This window comes from Saimiri boliviensis, chromosome 9 (genome assembly GCF_048565385.1).
Source record: "Saimiri boliviensis isolate mSaiBol1 chromosome 9, mSaiBol1.pri, whole genome shotgun sequence".
NCBI classification, from domain to species: domain Eukaryota; kingdom Metazoa; phylum Chordata; class Mammalia; order Primates; family Cebidae; genus Saimiri; species Saimiri boliviensis.
In genome coordinates, this window is record NC_133457.1 from 93,353,673 (window position 1) to 93,374,155 (window position 20,483).

The following is a 20,483-nucleotide window of genomic DNA, read 5'->3' on the forward strand; positions in this document are numbered from 1 at the left end:
CAGGTGTGAGCCACCGTTTCTAGCTGAAAGTGGTTTCTTGAGATGGCATCTACTACTGGTGATGGTATCTACTACTGTGAACACTGTTGAAATGACAACAAAAGAATTAAAGTATTATATACACTTAGTTAATAAAGCAGCGGTGTGGTTTGAAAGGATTGACTAAATTGTGGAAGTTCTACTGTGGATAAAATGCTATCAGAGAGCAATGCATGCTACTGAGAAACCTTTCATGAAAGGAAGAGCCCACTGATAGGGCAACTTCATTGTTGTTTTAAGAAATTGTGGTAGCTATCCTAACCTTCAGCAACCACAACTCGGATTAGTTAGCAGCCATCACCATTAAGGTAAGACCCTCCACCAGAAAAAATACGACAAGTTGCTTAAGGCTCTGATAATCACTAGCACATTTTAGCAATAAAGTATTTTTAAATTAAGGCATGTACATTTGTTTAGACATAATGCTATTGCACACTTAATATACTATATTATAGTGTAAACATAAAACTTTTACATGCACTGGGAAACCAAAAAAATCATGTGTGTTTTGCAATATATCCTTTGGCATTATTTGAATTCTTTACAACCCATATGGATTTCTTTTGACATTCTATAACTAAAATCATAGGGTGAAAAAACATCTGATAGGAACATAGATATTCATACAGACCTAGCAGGTCAGTTATCACCGTATTGCCTCTCAGCTCCAAATTCACCCTTTAACACATGTTCTATGGTAATGGTCAGCGTTCCTTTAAGCATTTCTTCTTTATAGCGAGCATGTTAAGCTTTCTCAGCAGAGGGCGCTGGAAGGACACTGCATTAGGAAAGGGCCCTCCTGTGCTTCCAGTGGTGGCCGCCAGCCAGCAGCCAGGGTGGAGAACATCTGGAACTGCTCGGCCCCAGCCACACATCCACAAAGCACAGTCCCTCAGCAACACTGCAGCCCTCCCTGTATCGCTTTTCTCAGGTTCTCTCGACAGACGCTATACTCCAGGCTTCCTGCCCATATCAGGTCCCCACTTCCTCTCCATACCAACTTGCCTGGCCACTGGCTGCATCCTGCCTGTGTCCTAGGGTTTCCACAAACTTCCTCTGTACACCTGTACACTGAGCCGCTGGCTGTGACTTGCCATGTATATATATATATATTTTTTTTTGAGATAGAGTTTCCCTCTTGTTGCCCAGGCTGGAGGGCAATGGCGTAATCTCCACCTCCTGGGTTCCAGTGATTCTCCTGCCTCAGCCTACTAAGTAGCTGAGATTACAGGTGCCCACCACCACGCCCAGCTACTTTTTTGTATATTTAGTAGAGACAAGGTTTCGCCATGTTGGCCAGGGTGGTCTCAAACTCCTAATCTCAGGTAATCCACCCACTTGGTCTTCCAAAGTGCTAAAATTGCAGGCGTGAGGACCTGGCCCACAATTGTTTATATTAAACTTTCCAGGTTAAGTCTTCTGACTGGACCTGGACCCAGACTGATACAGACTTGGAATAGAGGGAATAGTCCCAGAAGACAGATCCCCTAAAAATGGGATTTGGGAATTGGCTTGGTGTTGAGCTCTTTGTCAATGGAAAACAGATGCTATAACCCATTGTATGTACTTGCACCACAATTTATCAAGCCTGCAGTTTACTGTGATGAAATGGTAACTGAAACATGTATTATGGGAGTGACTTCTGTATTTGCCACTATGGGAGTAACGATGACTTTATACATGGTGGTATGGAATGGATTATTTTGAGCTCACTTGAACATTTACAAAGAGAAAGTGATCTCAGGTCCATTAACATTCAACTTGAGTCATGTTCAGAGAAGCAGAAGGCTTCTCTAACAGCCCTAAAATAATTTTGTTTTGGCCAGGTGTGATGACTCACACCTGTTAATCCTAGCACTTTGGGAGGCTGAGGCAAGTGGATCACCTGAGGTCAGAAGTTTGAGACCAGCCTGGCCAAGATGCTGAAATCCTGTCTCTACTAAAATTACAAAAAATTAGCCAGGCGTGATGGTGCATGCCTATAATCCCAGCTACTGAGGAGGCTGAGGCAGGAGAATCACTTGAACCCCAGGGAGGCAGAGGATGCAGTGAGCTGAGATTGTGCCATTGCACTCCAGCCTGGGCAACAAGAACAAAACCCCGTCTCAAAACAAAACAAAACAAAACAAAACAAAACAAAACAAAACAAAACAAACCAACCCTTATTTCTTGTAGCCACACAGCTGCTATTACTGAAAATCAAACACAAAATTGTGTGAGTTGTTGAGTTACAACAGTTGAATTTGCCAACATACCATTTCTGTGCAAATTAGGGTACTGATAGGAAACAATGAGATCCTGAATCCTGGAAGAGGGACATCTGGTTAGATCTACGTGAAAACGACAATTTTGGACTCCTAGGTCATTCTGAACTTCCCTTGCCAGAGGAAAGCCTTCCTGTCTCCAAGGAGACTAGCTTTTGCTTGAAAACCCTGATAACCTAACTTGGGGTAGATGTCTTAGAAGCCTCCCAATCCAACTAACACTGTCAATAGCAAAGGCAATACATGACTCCAGTATTGCACCATTCCTGGAGGTACCAGCCTGCAAGTTGATTATATTGGGTCTTTTCTATTTCAGAGAGGGCAACGATTTATCCCCACTGGAACAGATACATATTCTGAATATGGATTTGCCTTTCCTGCCTGCAATGTGTTTTCCAGCACCCACCATCTGTGGATTTACAGTATTCTTTAACCAGCATTGTGGCATTCTGCAAAGCACTGCATCTAATAAAGGACCTCATTTCATAGCAAAGAAAGGTAGCAGTGGGCTCACGGCTATGGGATCAATTGGCTTTACCCTAAGCCCCATCTCTCAGAAGTGGCTGACCTAAATTTACTGACAACTTGGTTATAGCACCAATTGCAAGACAATATCCTTAAAAGGATAGGGCTTGTATTACAGGATGTGGCCAATGCTTTTAATCAGAGATGATCATATCAAGATTCAAGAGGTGGAAGTGGGAGTGGCTCCGCTCACTATTACACCTATTACACGTGATAACAACCTTGCAAAAATGTTGCTTCAGTCAGGCATGGTGACTCACACTTGTAATCCCGGCACTTTGAGAGCCTGAGGTGGGCAAATCACCTGAGCCCAAGAGTTTGAAGCTGCAGTTAGCCAAGACTGCACCACTGCACTCCAGCCTGAATGATAGAGTGAGATCTCATCTCTAAAAAAATTAAAGTTAAAAATAAAAAATAAATAAAAGTAGAGCCCTTATAGTGAGTGAATGCAGGCTGACTCCATATAATAGGATGGTGAGAGCCCAGTTGGGGTTGGTGCCTGTTGGTGTCCCAACCTGCCTGTTGTGTGAACCTCATGGCAGTGCTCATCAGCCTGGGTACATGTACAGAGGTGGTGAGAGACAGGTGCACTGGGAGGTGGCTCTGCACCGGGCAGCTGTAACCAAAGGACAAAGAATCAAGGTTAGGGAAAGGGCAAGAAAAAAACCGAAGCAACTGACTGTGGCTGTACTCTAAGGTGGGTAGAGAAAGAAACATCTACAGAAGGGGGTTCTGCAGGTAGACACCAAGAGAACAAGGGGCTCCATGAATGGCGATCCTAAGGAAGTCGAAAGATGGGTATATTATCCGGAGGTATTAGAGTATCAGTGCAGACAGGAGCTTGTGGTCAGAGAGAGGGCAGTTTGAATTCAGCATTTCAGAGGTAGAGCAGTTCTGGATAAGCACAAGGGTGGGGTGGCTGTGATGGATAAAATCACCTGAGTAGAGGTCACAGAACCATGAAGCCAGGTGGCCACTGAAGTCACCCTGGAAGTTGGCAAGAGCTGGGATGCCTAGGAGACTGGGCCAAAACAACAATCAGGGAGCAATGTAGTTGGTCCAGGATGTCAGCAGCAACACAGACCAGGTGAGAAGGAAGCACAAGAGACCCCCAAAGTGGGCATAAAAGTAAGGGTCAGGGAGTGAAGAGCACTCATGTATGGACCACCTCCTGAAGCTTTAAAGTGGGCTTCTCGAGGACAGTGATGTGACTCAAGCTGTGCCTGGAGGGTACCACAGGGTATGGATGGGCAGAGTGAAGGGCAACTTCTCCAAAAAGCCTCACCCTCGGAAAAAGCCTAAGGGTGAGGACTCTGTGAGGACAAGCCACACCCTTAGTGAGGAAGGCCAGCTCCATCTTTCTTCTCCACTCCTAGGTCCCAGAAGTGGAAATCTCAGCAGCAGTAAATGGACCTTGGAATCTAATACAAGGAAATCGTTAAACCTAATGGCACTGGTAGCTTCAATTCCAGTCCCCTGCTGGAAATAGGAAATTCCTGTGGCAGGGCAGCTGAACCACTGGAGAAGCACAGTCTACTGGGGTGTGAGAAGACCCTTGTGTGAAAATAGATGATCTCTGCCTGTCCAAGTTAAGATATCAGACCATATGGGAGGAAGATGCATTGTTAGGTATAATCTGGTTGCCTTGGGGTATAATTCAGTAATTTCCAAATCCCAGGCCCTAAAGAGAGTTCACTGTCACTCCTGTAATTCCTTGTTTCCAGCCTGTCTCAAAAACATATACTATTAAAGTACTCGTGGGCATTGTTGCTAGGAATGTAAAATGGTGTATCAGCTACTATGGAAAACAGTACGTATAGCAGTTCCTCAAACAAGTAAACATAGATTTACCACACGATCCAGAAATTCCACTTCTGGGTATATACCCAAAATAATTAAAAGCGGAGTACAGAGGCTGGGCGGGCGACTCACGCCTGTAATCCCAGCACTTTGGGAGACTAAGGCGGGCAGATCACCTGAGGTGAGGAGTTCGAAACTAGCCTGGCCAACATGGTGAAACCCCATCCCTACTAAAAATACAAAAATTAGCCGGGCAAGGGATGGGTGCCTATAATCCCAGCTACTTGGGAGGCTGAGGCAGGAGAATCGCTTGAAGCCGGGAGGTGAAAGTTGCAGCGAGCTGAGATCTCGCCACTGCACTCCAGCCTGAGCAACAGAGAGACTCTGTCTCAAGAGAAAAAAAAGAAAAGCCGAGTACAGAAAATATTGAAGAGATATTTGTAGACCCACATTCAGAGCAGATTATTCACAATAGCCAAGGGCTGACAGCAACCCAAGTGTCCTTGGACAGATGAAAGGGATAAGCAAAATGTGGTAAATGCATACAATGGAATATTATTCAGCCTCAAAAAGGAAGAAAATTCTGACATATGCTACAACATGAATAAACCTTGAAGAGAAGATACTATACTAAGTGAAATAAGCCAGTCACAGGAAGATAAGTGGTGTAGGACTCCACTTACATAAGGAGTCTAGAGTAGTCAAATTCAGAGACAGAACATAGAATAGCGGTTGCCATGGGCTGAGGGGAGGAAGAAATGGGTATAGAATTTCTGTTGAAGGGTATAGAATTCAGTTTTGCAAGATGAAGAAGTTCTGGATACTGGTTACACAACAACGTGAATATACTTAACACTACTAAAGAGTACACTAAAAAATGGTTAAGAAAACTTTTTATCATTTAACCACAATTTTTTTACATGTTCTTTTTTTTTTTTTTTTTTTTTGTAGCTGGGATTACATGTGCGCACCACTATACATGGCTGATTTTTTTGGAAAAAAAAAAAAAAAAAGATGTTTATATATAAAAAAAACCAAAATGAAACAAAAATATAACTACTTAAATAGTTGCCCACCCTTCTAAAAATAATTTCAGGAGTTGATAACGCATCTTAACTCTCCTTTCTTTCACCATAATATGCTTCTTAAGTACGTGAAATTCAATGTATTTAAAACTAAGCTCACCTTCTTCCCTACCAAACTCACTCTTTCTTTCTCATGATTTTTTTTTTTTTTTTTTTTTTTGAGAAGGAGTTTCACTCTTGTTACCCAGGCTGGAGTGCAATGGCGCGATCTTGGCTCACCGCAACCTCCGCCTCCTGGGTTCAGGCAATTCTCCTGCCTCAGCCTCCTGAGTAGCTGGAATTACAGGCACGCGCCACCATGCCCAGCTAATTTTTTGTATTTTTAGTAGAGACGGGGTTTCACCATGTTGACCAGGATGGTCTCAATCTCTCGACCTCGTGATCCACCTGCCTCAGCCTCCCAAAGTGCTGGGATTACAAGCTTGAGCCACTGTGCCCGGCCCTTTTCTCATGATTTTAAGTCCCAAATCCAAGTCATCCTTGATTTCTTGCTCTCCTTCCTCCCTACCACGTGCAATCATTACAAATTGCTTCCATTTTACCTTTTAAATTTCTCTCAGATTGGCCCCTTCTCTCCACCTCCACCATCACCACCCATAGTACTGGCCATCTTCAACTTATTCCTGATCTGTTCTGTCAGGCTCCTAACCATCTTCCTTGCTTCCATTTTTGTTTGTTCCTGCCAACTTTCCCCACTATTGGCTACAAAAGGAACTTAAAACAAATACACACACACACACACCCTCTTGCAAATCCAGTCACATCAATCTCTTGTTAAGGCCCTTTAATTGAGGCTTCCTGTTGGTCTACAAGTCCCTGCAGGGTGTGATCCCTAAAAGAAGAGCATTTCCTTTCAAATGCATTTCCTGTTTCTGGTGCCTATAGCACTCCAGCCACTTTGGCTCTCTAGGTCACTGTGCATGCCCCAGTCCTTCCTGCAGCAAGACTTTTGTGTATATGCTCTTCTCCACCTCCATCCTACTTCCTGCACCTAAATCTACTCACTCCCTAGATACAGTATTATTACTTCTTTCGGAATGCCTTCTCTGCCTTTGACTCCCCCAGTCTGTGACATGTTCTCTGCTGAGAAATGCTGAGTGTATGATAAATTATATTGTTTGCTAAGAACGATGCCAAGGAAAACCTAGCTGCCTCCAGCCCCAAGGAGAAAACTGCTTGGGGCATTCTAATGTATCAAAACAGTATATGTATATCATACACCAGTTAAAATAATTCTTTAAGCACGGGATATGTGACCCTGCCCCCGCGGTTCCCTCGTGGAGAATACTTTCTAGTATCAATGGTAAGCAGGCACCAGCTGCCTACTTAGTTCATCTTGGGTCTATGAGAAAACACAGAACACCTGCCTGTTGATAATAATCACCTGTTCAGAGAGAATAACTACATGGGTTCAAATCTGCTCGGGGGCCCGCAGCCCGGAATGCTGTCAGCCTCTGAGGCTCTCAGCTCAGAAGGTTGACCGCCAGACAGTTCCACTTTGCTGTTCTATCTGGGTGTCTGCTTCTGAATGCTTTCAGCACCACCTAGGTAGGGGGTCTCTACAGCCGAGCTGGTCTCAGTAGTTCTCTTAGGTTATTTGCTCCTATACCTCTCCTTATTCTGATTATGATCAAACAAACACTGAGTGATTATCAACTGTCTCACCTGCTGCCTGTAAGCTCTATGAGGGCAGGTAGAACCCTTCCGAATCTGTTTTATTACACAGGCTCAGCCTACAAAAGGAATGGTACAAATTAATTAATTAGATTAGCCCAAGCTGCATTCTTAAGATAAAAAAATGGCCGGACTTCTGGAGTTCCATAAGAACTGGTCACCATTTCTCTTCCTTGCCTTCCCAAATTGCTTGAGTTCTCCAGAATACTACTTCCAATGCAAAAGAATCCTGTCAGGCAGATAGGTCTTGAAATGCAATGTCTGCCACCTGTTTATCATTCATTCACTTACTCAGACATGTATCAAGGCCTGCCTATGCATAAAGCTATGCACACATATGAACAAAAATAAGTACTTGCTCTTAAAGCATTTCCACTCTCATGGAAAAGGTGAAATACGCTCTTACATTTTCCTGTTAACGCCCCCCTACCTGCAACCCTATGTTTTAACAGGGGTCTAGAACCTGTTTGGGTTCAAAGTCTGATTCCACTACTCAATAGCTGTGTAACCTGGTCACTAGCTGTATAACCTGGCCTCTCTGTGCCTCGGCTTCCTCATCAGTAAGATGGTATCCACCTCATGAGATTGTAAGGTGTAAGCAAGTTAAGACACATAAAGTACTTAGCATAATGTTTAGTGCATAAGAAAGGCTCAATAGCTGTTAGCAACTTAAAACATAAATATTCTCCCCAGCAAGGCTTAGACCCCTAATCCTTTCTGGCTGTACAGCACAGGTAAGGGTAGGTTAGCCATTTAGGTTGTGTCTGTGGCATGCACCCAACACATACATTCTTTTAAAACTTTATTAACATGTCAACAAAGTAAAGACTACATCTGATAAATAAGAGCTCTGCAGTAATGAGGTCATTGTCTGCAGTACTCTTTGATTTAATAAGCCTGGGTAGGCAACAGGTATCTTCAAAATAATACAAGTTGATATTTTAAAAGTGAATGTTGTGTCAACTAGCTGGTGTGTAAATACTAGATGATGTGGCTACCTTTGTCAACTGATATCCCCGCTCCACAGAAACAAGTTGAAGTAATTATTTCCTACTGATTTTATGGATTTTTTTTTTTTTTTTTTTGAGATGGAGTCTCATACTGTCGTCCAGACTGGAGTGCAGTGACATCATCTTGGCTCACTGCAACTTCCACCTCCCAGGTTCAAGCAATTCTTCTGCCTCAGCCTCTTGAGTAGCTAGGACTACAGGTACACGCCACCACGCCCCACTAATTTTTGTATTATTAGTAGAGACGGGGTTTCACCATATTGGCCAGGCTGGTCTCAAACTCCTGACCTTGTGATACACCAGCCTTGACCTCCCAGTGCTGGGATTACAGGCATGAGCCACCGCGCCCAGCAATTTTATGGATTTTAATGAAGTTTTTGCAATTTTATCATATTGCACAGGCATATCTGCCCCCCACCCTGCCCTGTCCCAGACAGATTCTTGCTCTGTTGCCCAGACTGGAGTGAAAAATTAGTCAGGCATGGTGGTGAGGGTCTGTAGTCTCAGCCACTCGGGAGGCTGAGGCAAGAGAATTGCTTGAACCCAGGAGGCGGAGGTTGCAGTGAGCCAAGTGCCAATGCATTGCAGCCTGGGCAACAGAGCAAGCCTCTGTCTTTAAAAAAAAAAAAAAAAAGAAAGAAAGAAAAAAGAAAGAAAGAAAATGAAAATTTAAAAAAACACGCTTTCTGCCCTCAAGGAGCTTTGTTTAGCAGAAGAAACCTATACAAACATCGCCTAAATATACAAACAGACCATACCTAATAGACCCTAGCTCCCGACCCAGCGAGGCCCACAGGATTCTCTATTGGAGAAGAATCAAGCACAGTTCCAAAAAGAACTCTTGAACTAAGCCCTGAAGGATGCACAAAATTCTTCAATGAGATAGAGAAGCGGCAGTGTCCACAAAAGGAACTGCAGACTGGTTGGGGCCCTGTAATTCTGCGTGGCTGGAACGCAAGATTTGGGTAGGAGAGCGGTAGATGAGGTTGGAGAGACAAATAGGGCTGCCTTGTAGATAGATGTTCCATGAGAAGTTCATACTTTTTCCAGTAGGGAAGCTATGGGAAAATCCTAATCTGGGTAACGATGTGATGGGTTTACACTTTAGAAAGATCCGTGTTTTAGGACTCTACAACTCCCATGGGAGGGCTGCCCTAAGCCAGGGGTTCTCACTCCTGCTGTTCTGGGATTCACCGACGGCTCGCCGCCTTTTCCCAGCCTTGGTCAGCACTGTTACCCCGCCCGCCGTGCGATCCCGCCCCCCTCGGAGCGCCCCTGTGGTCTGACTTCAGCAGCATTTTCCGGCAGGAGACTGGGCACTCGCTGTCACCCGCGAGCGGCCTCCCTCAACGCGATTTGAGCATCCTTCCGGAGGCTAACAGACCTGGGCTTCGGCGTGACCACTGTGCTTGCCTCAGTTTCCTTTTCTGGAGCAGGGAAGGCCCGGCTCCCTGCTCATAGGCCGCTGTGCGCTAAGTGGCAGACGCTCTGGGAGAGCCGGCGCCGGGCGGACCCCAGCGCCAGTGGTGACGGGGGCTAGGGCCGCCAGAGCCGCCGGGTGACTCCAGCCGGCGAGCGAGCGGGGTAAGCCGGGCCGTGGGCGGGAAGGCGGGGCGGCTCACCGGTAAAAGGCAGAGTCCCCGAGCGGGTTCCAGTTCGCCGTGTAACAGTCCATGCTGGTGCAGACAGCAGCAGGGAAGCGCCGAGGGGACACCCACCCCGAACAGGCTCTAGGCCGGCACTTCCGCTTCCGCCCGTGCGGGTCACGTGGCGAGGCCGCTGCCGCGGCCATCACCACTGTGGGCAGCCGCACTTGGCCGAAACTGCCGCGACCCCCGCCCGCACTTGGGCTTCGCGCCTGCTAGGTGGGCCCAGCCCTGGCTCCTGCCCCCTGTGGCGGCCACCTCCATCGCCTTGCTGTCCCTTCGGGCATTGGGGGTCGCTCAGGGCACGACATGGGTGAACGGAAGTGGAAGCTGTGAGCGTCGCAGCCCCAGGCGCCGAGGCCTGAGGCGCCGTCAGGGCCACTGCGACGCTCGCATGGAGAACGCTAGGCGCTGCGCTGCGCACCGACGGCTAACCCGGACCACGGTCTCTGCGGGGCGGGACCTTTGCAGAACCGACCGGGCCGCGGGAACATGAGACTTGGCCAGGAGCCCGCTCAGGGCCTGGTGCGCGGCGCGCAGGCCTGTCCGGGTCGCGGGTGAACGGCGCGGAACCCCGGGACTTGGTAATTGGCGCGAGCGGGCGCGCGCATGCGCGGGACGGCAGCGGGCACGTGGTGAGGCGCAGGGCGCGTCGCGCGGGAAGCTCCCCAGTGCCCTGGAGACCTGCTGTCTTGGCACCCTGCATCCGGTGCCAAGTGTGACCAAGGCTGGTGCCACCGTGGCTCTGCCGCCGTCACCTCTTCCTTTTAGCGCTGAGCAGCCCCAGAGGGGCTGGCGCAGGCGTCCGTTGTCCCGGGGCTGGCCCTGAGGCCGACCCGCCCTGACTCCCCGCCGTCGCGCGTCTCAGTGGCCTCTCCCTGCAGCCTGTCGTTGTCGGTGGCGCCATGGTCTTCTGTCTGTCGAGCGAAGAGTCGCGCCGCCCGCTGCGAAGCAACATGGTCCACTTCCAGGCCTCAGAAGTCCAGCAGCTGCTACACAACAAATTCGTGGTCATCTTGGGGGACTCCAGTGAGTGCCTCTCCTAGGATGACGCTTCCAGTCCCACACCTTGCAGCCTGTTCAGTGTGTCTGGACCATTTGTCTCCATCTTACATCTTCTGTCTGTCCTCTAGTCTGTTCTCAACCAGTAGGTATTCTCTCTCTTTTTTTTTTTTTTTTTTTGAGACAGAGTCTTGCTTTGTCACCCAGGCTGGAACGCAGTGGCCGAATCTCAGCTCACTGCAACCTCCGCCTCCCAGGTTCAAGCGGTTCTCCTGCCTGCCTCAGCCTCCCGAGTGGCTGGGACCACAGGTGCCCTCTACCATGCCCAGCTAATTTTTTATATTTTTAGAAGAGACGAGGTTTCACTGTGTTAGCCAGGATGGTTTTGCTCTCCTGACGTCGTGATCCGCCCGCGTTGGCCTCCCAGTGTTGGGATTACAGGCGTGAGCCACCGCGCCCAGCCATGTTTTCTCTTTTTATACCCCACGCATCTAACACAGGTGTCCTGACAGGTATAATAACCTGCACACTTGTTGGCCCATCCTTGCTCAGCGTTTCTCGCCAGGACACCCCCTCTCCCCCATAATTTCCATCATGAAACTGTTGCATTGTCTAGTGTGTCTCCCTGGTGACTTGAGCAGCTTAATTTCTGCCAGGTTATCTTGGGTCATTGTATACTGCTGGCCAGAAGGCACACAGAACAGAGGCAATGCCAGGACTTTTTAACCTCATCTTTTCTCCTGCCTCTAAGTAAACATTCCATGGAGCTGGTGTTGGGCAGCTCAGCCCTGGGAAGATGGGGTCCTGGACTTGGAAGGAGCTGGGGCAGGATAAGGTCTGCCTCAGCGTTGGGATCTCTGTCTCCCCGCAGTTCAGCGGGCTGTGTACAAGGACCTGGTGCTCTTGCTCCAGAGAGACTCACTGCTCACAGCCGCCCAGCTGAAAGCCAAGGTGAGGGAAGCTTGGTGGCCATGTCAGTGGTGGGTGGGCACAGACCCTGGCCTGGCAGGGTTCTCCTCCCTGGCATGGATCTGACCAGTAGGGTTGGGGGGCGGGTAGGGGGAGCTGAGCTTTGAACAGGACCAGCTGGTGGCTGGGGGCCAGCTGGGCGAGCTACACAATGGGACGCAGTACCGTGAGGTCCGCCAGTTCTGCTCGGGCTCTGGCCACCACCTTGTGCGCTTCTACTTCCTCACTCGTGTTTACTCTGAGTACCTTGAGGATGTTCTGGAAGAGCTGACGTATGGACCTGCCCCGGACCTGGTGATCATCAACTCCTGCCTCTGGGATCTCTCCAGGTTGGGGCGAGGGAAAGGGAAATACCGGTTGGGGCTGGAAGTATGGCTCAGAGGCAATCCACCCCTGTGCTCTTGCCCACCCTGTGTGTCACCCAACAGATATGGTCGCTATTCAATGGCAAGCTACCGGGAGAACCTGCAGCGGGTGTTTGTGCGCATGGACCAAGTGTTGCCAGACTCCTGCCTGCTGGTGTGGAACATGGCGATGCCCCTGGGGGAGCGTATCACTGGAGGTTTTCTCCTGCCAGAGGCAAGTGACTGAGGCCCATCAAGACAAGAGATGGGACAACAGGCTGGTAGATAGGACACCTTGATTTCCAACCCTGCTTCATTCTCTGGCTCTTAGAGGCTGCACTTTCTCACTCAGCTCCAGCCCCTGGCAGGCTCCCTGCGGCGGGATGTGGTTGAAGGGAACTTCTACAGTGCTACGCTGGCTGGGGACCACTGCTTCGATGTCCTAGACCTCCACTTTCATTTCCGGCACGCAGTACAACACCGTCATCGGGATGGTGTCCACTGGGACCAGCATGCGCACCGCCACCTCTCACACCTGCTTCTGACCCACGTGGCTGATGCCTGGGGCGTGGAGGTGCCCAAGCGTGACTACGCCCCTGGTGAGCCCTACCGTAAGTGGGGGGTAGTGATGGACTGGGGCCCTCAGAGCACAGGGCTCAGAAACAGAATGGGACAGAGCCACTCAAGGGAAGTAGGGGTCCCTTCAAGGACTGCTGTGGCTCCGGTATGCTCTCCTTCCTCAGCCCCTTAGGAGGGTTAGATTGTTGGAGCAATATTCTTATCCAAGTTCCAGTCTCCTACAGTCTGGCTGTGTAGTCCCTTCTGTGTGCATAAAGGAGCTTATACAAGTATTGATCACATAAGACAGCATGTTCTAAGAGTCCTACCCAGCAGATGAACAGAAAAGAAATGGGGCACGGATGTGAGGGCTGAAAAGACAGGGAGGAAGGGCCATCCTCCTCAGGATGACTGGCAGTGTGGCAGAAGCAAGGAAGACAGGACAGGAAGACAGTGTGATAGAAGCAAGGAAGCCCATCAGCTGAGGGTCAGGGGTGCAGCCAACTGGCAGGGTGTGGAATAGGGATGTTGCATCGAGAAGGCCAGCCTTATGGAATTGGGCTCAATGGACAGTATTCCATAGGCTTCTTAGTTCAGTCTCAGTCCCAGTGTGATTGGTGCAGCTTGGTGTAGCTCTCCTCTGGCCCCGTCTCAGGGTCATTGGTGGAGGCTTCTGAGGACCCCATTCCTCCTGCTTGTTTTGAGGGACTGTTCCCCATCACATCTCAACTGTAACACTCTGCTGCAGAACCTCTGCTTCCATGTCAACATCCCAGTCCCTGCATGCACACAAAGGGGGCACAATGGCTGATTGTTTCCATGGCTGCTTCTCTGCATCATGTCCTTAAAAGAGCGAGCTTTCTGCCGCACTAGTTGACGACTCACACCTTTCAGCCCCGGTGTCTAGTACAATTGCCCTGTACACGGTATCAACAGAATAGTATTTGTTGAATGGGAGGCACGAGTCACATTAGAAGGCTGTACAAGAGGATGTGGGGACACAGAGAGTCTAGGAATATCATAGAGATAAATCTGTAGCACTTGATAGCCAGGAGTTGGAGCATTAGGGAGGTAAATTCGGATTTTGGTTAAACATCCCAATTTTCTTGTTTTGATGTGAGGATTGATCCCCAGCAAATGAAGGGATATTCTAAAGCTTGTAAGGCTAGTTGTGATGGCTTAGGCCTTTGAAATCCAATTTGGAGTTATAAAAGTTAGGGCCATCAAAAGGGAGAGTTGATTTGGGGTAGGAGGATGAGTCATTGAGTTTGGTCAGGGCAGATTTATTTAGGTCCTGTGGAAATACAGAGTAGCTTTGCAGTTAGTGGTCCCCAGCAGAGAGATGAAAACTGAGGGCACAACAGGAACGGTGTTCATGCTTTGGATTGGCAAGAAGGCGGCCGTGGTGGAAACAAAAGGAGATGAGGGCAGGGACACTTGTTGGAAGGACTGAGGCTTTTGGCAATGTTGAGAAGGGGGGAACTTGTTAGTAAGTGGTTATATTTAATAGGAGAAGTGTTGAGAGCGTGGGTTTGGATTAAAAGAGGCAGTGAGCAATTGAGGAAGAAATGGAAATTGGGCAAAATATTCCTTTTGGAAGTTTGGATGGTAAAGGGTAGTAGTTGGGGAAGGAAGTAACAGGATCTTTATGTTTGGCTTATTTATTGGTCTACGGGGAGGAGGTGGGAGAGGAAAAAGCTAGATATAGGACCTGGGCAAACAAAGAAGGGTCTGGAGGGAAGTGAGGTTAGAACAGAAGTAGGTCTGAGAGGTAAGAAATAAGGAACACACATTGGGCTTGGCCTGAAATGAGAGGGAATTAGGAAAACTGGGTAGAGGGCAAGGGTGCTCCAGCCTGGTGGCTCTGCTCTCCAAGAGGAAGGAATAGAGCTTTAGAAGCGTGGACAGCCAGAGTTCAGGCCAGCATGGCTCCCAAGCCTACCTAAAACAACCATCCCATTCCTAGACCCGTGGATTGAGGACTGGGCAGAGATGAATCATCCATTCCAGGGAAGCCATAGACAGACCCCAGACTTCGGGAAGCATCGGGCCTTGTTCCCACCCCCACCTTCTCCTTTACCCCCTCCCATGTCTTTTCCCTACCCACTTCCTCAGCCCTCGCCACCTCCCCTCTTCCCACCTCTGCCCCAGGATACCCCTTTTTTCCCAGGCCAGCCCTTCCCACCCCATGAATTCTTCAACCATAATCCAATGGAAGACTTCTCGATGCCACCCCATTTAGGTAGGTGCCTCTGAAGCTCCACTACCTCCTGTACCTTCCCTTACCCAGCCTCCTATGCCTAGATGAGCTGAGAAGAATTGGGTAGCTCCTTGTGCCCCCAACACTTGGGTTTGGTCACAGCACCCCCTGAGTCTGAAACATCATCTGTAGGCTCATTAATTAGCTCACAGGTTATCACTATTTCACTGTCTGAAGGTAGGGGAAGGGCTATTCCTGTTTTGCAGATGGGGAAACAGAGGAGCTCACCTGGAGGACAAGAGTTACCTGAAGGCAAAGCTGTACTCATTCTGGCCAGAAGCCTGTTCTGATAATGACTGGTTCTTTTGTAGGATGTGGCCCTGGAGTGAAGTTTGTACCTGGCCCCATGCCACCTTCAATCCCTGGCCCTAATCCCCATGGTCAGCACTGGGGCCCAGTGGTCCACCGGGGGATGCCACGCTGTGTTCCTAACCGCCCCTACCATGTGCCAAGAATGGGGGGGCCCTGCAGGCAGCGGCTCAAACACTCAGAGAGACTGATCCACACATACAAACTGGACAGATGGCCTACTGCCCATTCGGGGACATGGCCTGGGTAGACTGAATCTTGGACTGGGACTGGATGTGCCAATGGCCCAACAGGGCCTGCCTGGCACCTCAGGTACTGGGCTAGGGTGTCTGCTATGCCTGGTATTATTCTTGTCCATTGCTGTCACCAATAAAGGCATGGAAGAACAGAGTGACAGATTCCTGTGTGAAGTGGGTATCCCAAGCTATGATCTTTAGAACTGAGAAGGTTGCCTCTGGGCTCTGTCCGACATTGGGCATTTGACCTCACACTATTTCGAAACTGAATGTGTACTCCTGTCTCATACTTATTTCCAACCTTACCAGAACATGTGTATTTAACAAAGATCTGGAGGGGGTGCCCTACTGTCAGCACCTCTTTGGGGTTGGGGAAAAATCAAGGACTGAGTGGAAACTGTCAATATTTTGTAAAGAATTTTGGATCTGGCTACTTCTTACCCATACCCCCCAGTCTCATGCATTCATGTGTATATTCAGTATTCATCTACCCCTGGAGGTAGGAAGACTCATTACATTACCTTGCATAATTATTGACACATAGTGGACACACAATAAGTGGTTGGAATTAAACCAGATGCTCCCAAGCCCAAGTGGGAGACCTATTCAAAACTTATAATGTGATTGATGAGGGTGGAGGGAAAGAGAACACAGACCAACCTCTTTAGTGGTGGTGGTGAGACAGAAAAGGAGCTGAGGTAGACAAAATCCAAGGTGGGTGCTGGGAGAGGGATGGTGGTAGAGAGGCTATTTTAAGCTCCGTTGCAGAAGTTAAATGCAGGGAAGTACGGGATTTCAGTTTTAACAGGTAGTCTTGATCTAAGGTTCATGACCCTACAAAGAACATCAGTAGTGGAGTGTGAGCTAAAATATGAGGGATGGAGCATAGCAGTGGACTGATAAATGATGTGAGGGCAGAAATAAAAGGTAACATGAAGACCCCGTAAATAATTTTGAAGTAGAATGGTTGGAAGAGAAGGATGAAGAATTCTTGGTGTTAACTTTCGTTACTTATTAATGAAATTTTACCTTGTTAAAGGACATAACATCTCACGCAAAAGGAGATAGAAATAGACCAGAAAAGTGTTGATCCTTGCTAGACTAAATGCAAATGAAGGGAAGCTAATAAATCAACACAGGCTGGTGCTGGAAACTGACCAGACCTTTATTAAGTCACAGACAAGGTGACTTAATAAAACCCTTTCGAGAAACCAAATGAGACAGTGTGCAAAAGCATCAGCACAGTCCCTGAAACTTTTAAGTTCACCTTTCTCTGGTATAAACAAAAAGGAAAAGGGACATAGATAAGTTTTTTTTTTATTTATTTATTTTGAGATGGAATCTCCCTCTGTCGCCCAGGCTAGAGTGCAGTGGCATGATGTTGGTTCACTGCAACCACTGCCTCCTGGGTTCAAGCAATTCTCCTATCTGCCTCTTGAGTAACTGAAGTTAACAGACACACACCACCACGTCCGGCTAATTTTTGTATTTTTAGTAGAGACAAGGTTTCACGATGTTGGCCAGGCTGGTCTTGGATTCCTGACCCCAGGCGATTCACCTGCCTTGGCCTCCCAAAGTGCTGGGATTACAGACGTGAGCCACTGTGCCAGGCCTAGATACGATTTTTAATCATTTTCTGCAACATTCGATTTTAAAAGTTTTTTTACTTTTCTTTTTTTATTGTAAAGACAAGGTCTTGATATGTTGCCTAGACTGGTCTTGAACTCCTAACCTCAAGCAATCCTCCCTCTGGCTTCCCAAAGTGCTGGGACAATAGATGTGAGCCACTGTGCCCAGCCCCCAAATTTATTTTTTTCTTTTCTTTCACAAAAAAACTCATCCTTGGAGCAGCCCTCTTCAGCTGTATCCAGTTTGTCCAATTCCTTGTCACTCTGCCTTTTCTTCTCAAAACCCTTTTCTCTCTTCAGACGCCTTTGTACCTGTGATTCTGGGGCTTTCTGGTGTTGTTGGAGAAAACTACACCTGGATTGATTTGCAGGAAAAAGTAATGAGTTACGCAGCCTCAGTGAGATCTCTGTGGTTTGCCATCCTGTTCTCCAGCAATCCTGCCACCTTCCCTACTGAGCCTCACCAAGGCCTTTTCACTTGCTTCAAACCCCATCTCAGTTCTGGATCTTTCACTCTATGAGAAACCTGGAGACTCTTCAAATGAGCTCAATATCCCCTTCATTCTACTGCTATATATATATTTTATAAATATACATACATATGTACATATATATGTATGTCTCCCTCTGTGTGTGTATATATATGTGTGTGTATATATATACACATATATGCAAATAAATATATATATATATATATATATATATATATATATATATATATAAAGAGAGAGAGAGTCAGAGTCTCTGTTTTCCAGGCTGGTACCATCACAGCTCACTGCAACCTTCACCTCCTGAGCTCAAGTGATCCTCACACCTCAGCCTCCCAAACAGCTGGGACTACAGGCACATGCCACCATGCCCAACTTATTGATTGACTGATTGATTGGTAGAGATGGGGTTTCATTGTGTTGCCCAGGCTGTTCACGAACTCCTGGGCTCAAGTGATCACGCCTCAGCCTCCCAAAGTGCTAGGATTATAGGCGTGAGCAACCATGCCTAGCCCTACCTCCATATTATAAATTTCTACCTCATTTTACTATGCGGCTGGCATGGCCCACAGTGAGGTTTCATAACCTTTACTACAATGTCCCAACACCTTTGTCCTGAAAAATGTAACATTCCTTCAAAGTTTGTGGAAATAAGACAATATTAGTGGTCGTGGTGGCGCATGTCTATAATCCCAGCTACTCAGGAGGCTGAGTCAGGAAAATCGCTTGAACCCAGGAGGTAGAGGTTGCAGTGAGCTAAGATCATGCCATTGCACTCCAGCCTGGGCAACAGGAGTGAAGTTCCATCTCAACAAAACAAAACAAAACTGTGGAAATAGCTTAATCGCTTTAAACTTGAAATTTATCATAATAATTGAATAAAGGAGGTAACTTTCTCAGTTGTTGTTATATAAGCATATGGTACAAGACACTTAAAAATTTGACTCCTATTGTAGATTTTATTCATTCATGACTGGGAAGCAGGAAACTTACAAATAGCTTTATATGAGTCGTCACTTACATTTAAATTGTTTCCTGTTTTTTTTTTTGTTTTTTTTTTAAGATGTGGAAATAATGGAAATCTTAAGTTGCCCTGGTATGTAAGCCCACTCTTTGCTAGTTAAGCAAGAGAGAACTCAAAACTTCATTGTCTCAAAAACCATTCATATTTGACCATTGACAAACCATGTAATAAGACAGTCTTATATTGACTTCCTCTCATTCATGGAATCAGTTTTAACATGTGGACTCTGTATCCATTCCTTTGCAATACCAAGATATTCCTGAAAGGAGTAAAAGATGCATGAGTACTTCAGTTGTGATGTCAGCACTTATTTTCCAGGAAGAAAAAATTATCTTTAAGAAAAGTAAAACTTTGGCCAGGCATGGTGGCTCATGCCTATAATCCCAGCACTTTGGGAGGCCAAGGCAGGTGGATCATCTGAGGTCAGGTGTTCGAGACAGCCTGACCAGCATGGTGAAACCTCATCTCTGCTAAAAATATAAAAATTGGCCAGGTGAGGTGGTACCTGTAATCTCAGCTATTTGGGAGGCTGAGGTAGAAGAACTGCTTGAACCCAAGAGGCGGAGGTTGCAGTGAGCCAAGATCATGCCACTGTACTGCAGCCTGGGCAACAAGATCAAAACTCAGTCTCAATAAAAATAAATAAATAAATAAAAATTAAAAGGTAAAAAGTAAAAATATAGCCAGGCATGGTGGCGCATGCCTGTAATCCCAGCCACTCCAGAGGCTGAGGCAGGAGCACTGCTTGAACCTCAGAGGCAGAGGTTGCAGTGAGCTGAGATCGCACCACTGCACTTCAGCCTAGAGAACAGAGCAAGACTCTGTCTGAAAAAAAAAGAAGAGTAAAACTTGGCCAGGTGCAGTGGCTCACATCTGTAATCCCAACACTTTTGGAAGCCAAGGCAGGCCGATCACTTAAGGTCAGGAGTTCGAGACCAGCCTGGTGGTGCACACCTGTAATCCCAGCTACTCAGGAGGCTGAGACAGGAGAATCACTTGAACCCAGGAGGTGGAGGTTGCAGTGAGCCAAGATCACAGTCCTGCACTCCAGCCTGGGCAACAGAGCAAGATTCTGTCTCAGAAAAGTAAAACTCAAAAATTTTTTTCTCCAAAATATTTTATCTAAATGGAAGTTTTGGCCAGGTTCGGCTGCTAACACCCAGCACTTTGGGAGGTTGACGCGGGTGGATTCCTTGAGGTAAGGAGTTCAAGACCATCCTGGCCAACATGGTGAAATCCTATCTCTACTAAAAATACAAAAATTAGCCAGGTGTAGTGGCAGGTACCTGTAATCCCACCTACCTGGGAGGCTGAGGCAGGAGAAATCGCTTGAACCTGGGAGGCAGAGGTTGCAGTGAACCAGGATCACAACCCTGCACTCCAGTATGGGCAACAAGAGTGAAACTCCATCTCGAATGAATAAATAAATAAATAAATAAATAAATAAATAAATAATTTTAAAACCTGGAAGTTTCTCAGCAAAAGTAGGTAACTTGCCTTCTGTTGCATTACCCAGTTTCCTGCATAGGTTCTGTGTTCAATATAGTATTTAAGTACCTCTAAACAGGTACATCAGTGAAAGAGAAACTAATTGCAAGGAAATGAGCCTATTTTTTAAAAAA

At 47.3% G+C, this 20,483-nt stretch overlaps 2 protein-coding genes across 15 annotated transcripts in view; one reads left to right on the forward strand and one right to left on the reverse strand.

Annotated features, from left to right (window-relative positions):
- VPS16 (VPS16 core subunit of CORVET and HOPS complexes) overlaps positions 1–10,156 on the reverse strand; it is a 27,743-nt gene extending 17,587 nt beyond the window's left edge. For 2 of the 4 annotated variants that reach the window (XM_003941053.4, XM_074406327.1), the window contains exon 1: positions 10,020–10,156. In XM_003941053.4, the coding sequence (XP_003941102.3) occupies positions 10,020–10,072 (53 nt within the window). In that variant the 5' untranslated portion in view covers positions 10,073–10,156. The remainder of the gene's footprint in view (positions 1–10,019) is intronic. The other 2 variants (XM_074406330.1, XM_074406328.1) reach the window with 1 other exon arrangement.
- Positions 9,918–15,875, forward strand: PCED1A (PC-esterase domain containing 1A). 11 transcript variants are annotated; one of them, XM_074406332.1, is made up of 8 exons: positions 9,918–9,981; positions 10,928–11,072; positions 11,917–11,996; positions 12,105–12,343; positions 12,443–12,593; positions 12,690–12,969; positions 14,883–15,158; positions 15,488–15,875. In XM_074406332.1, the coding sequence occupies exons 2-8, from the start codon at positions 10,949–10,951 to the stop codon at positions 15,733–15,735; spliced, it is 1,398 nt and encodes a 465-aa protein (XP_074262433.1). In that variant the 5' UTR covers positions 9,918–9,981; positions 10,928–10,948; the 3' UTR covers positions 15,736–15,875. The 11 variants fall into 11 exon arrangements, with proteins under 11 accessions (XP_074262433.1, XP_010350085.1, XP_010350084.1 ...); XM_010351783.3 differs by lacking the exon at positions 9,918–9,981 and adding an exon at positions 10,139–10,627 and having other exon boundaries at positions 10,912–11,072; XM_010351782.3 differs by lacking the exon at positions 9,918–9,981 and adding an exon at positions 10,139–10,627.
- The last annotated feature ends 4,608 nt before the right edge of the window (positions 15,876–20,483 follow it).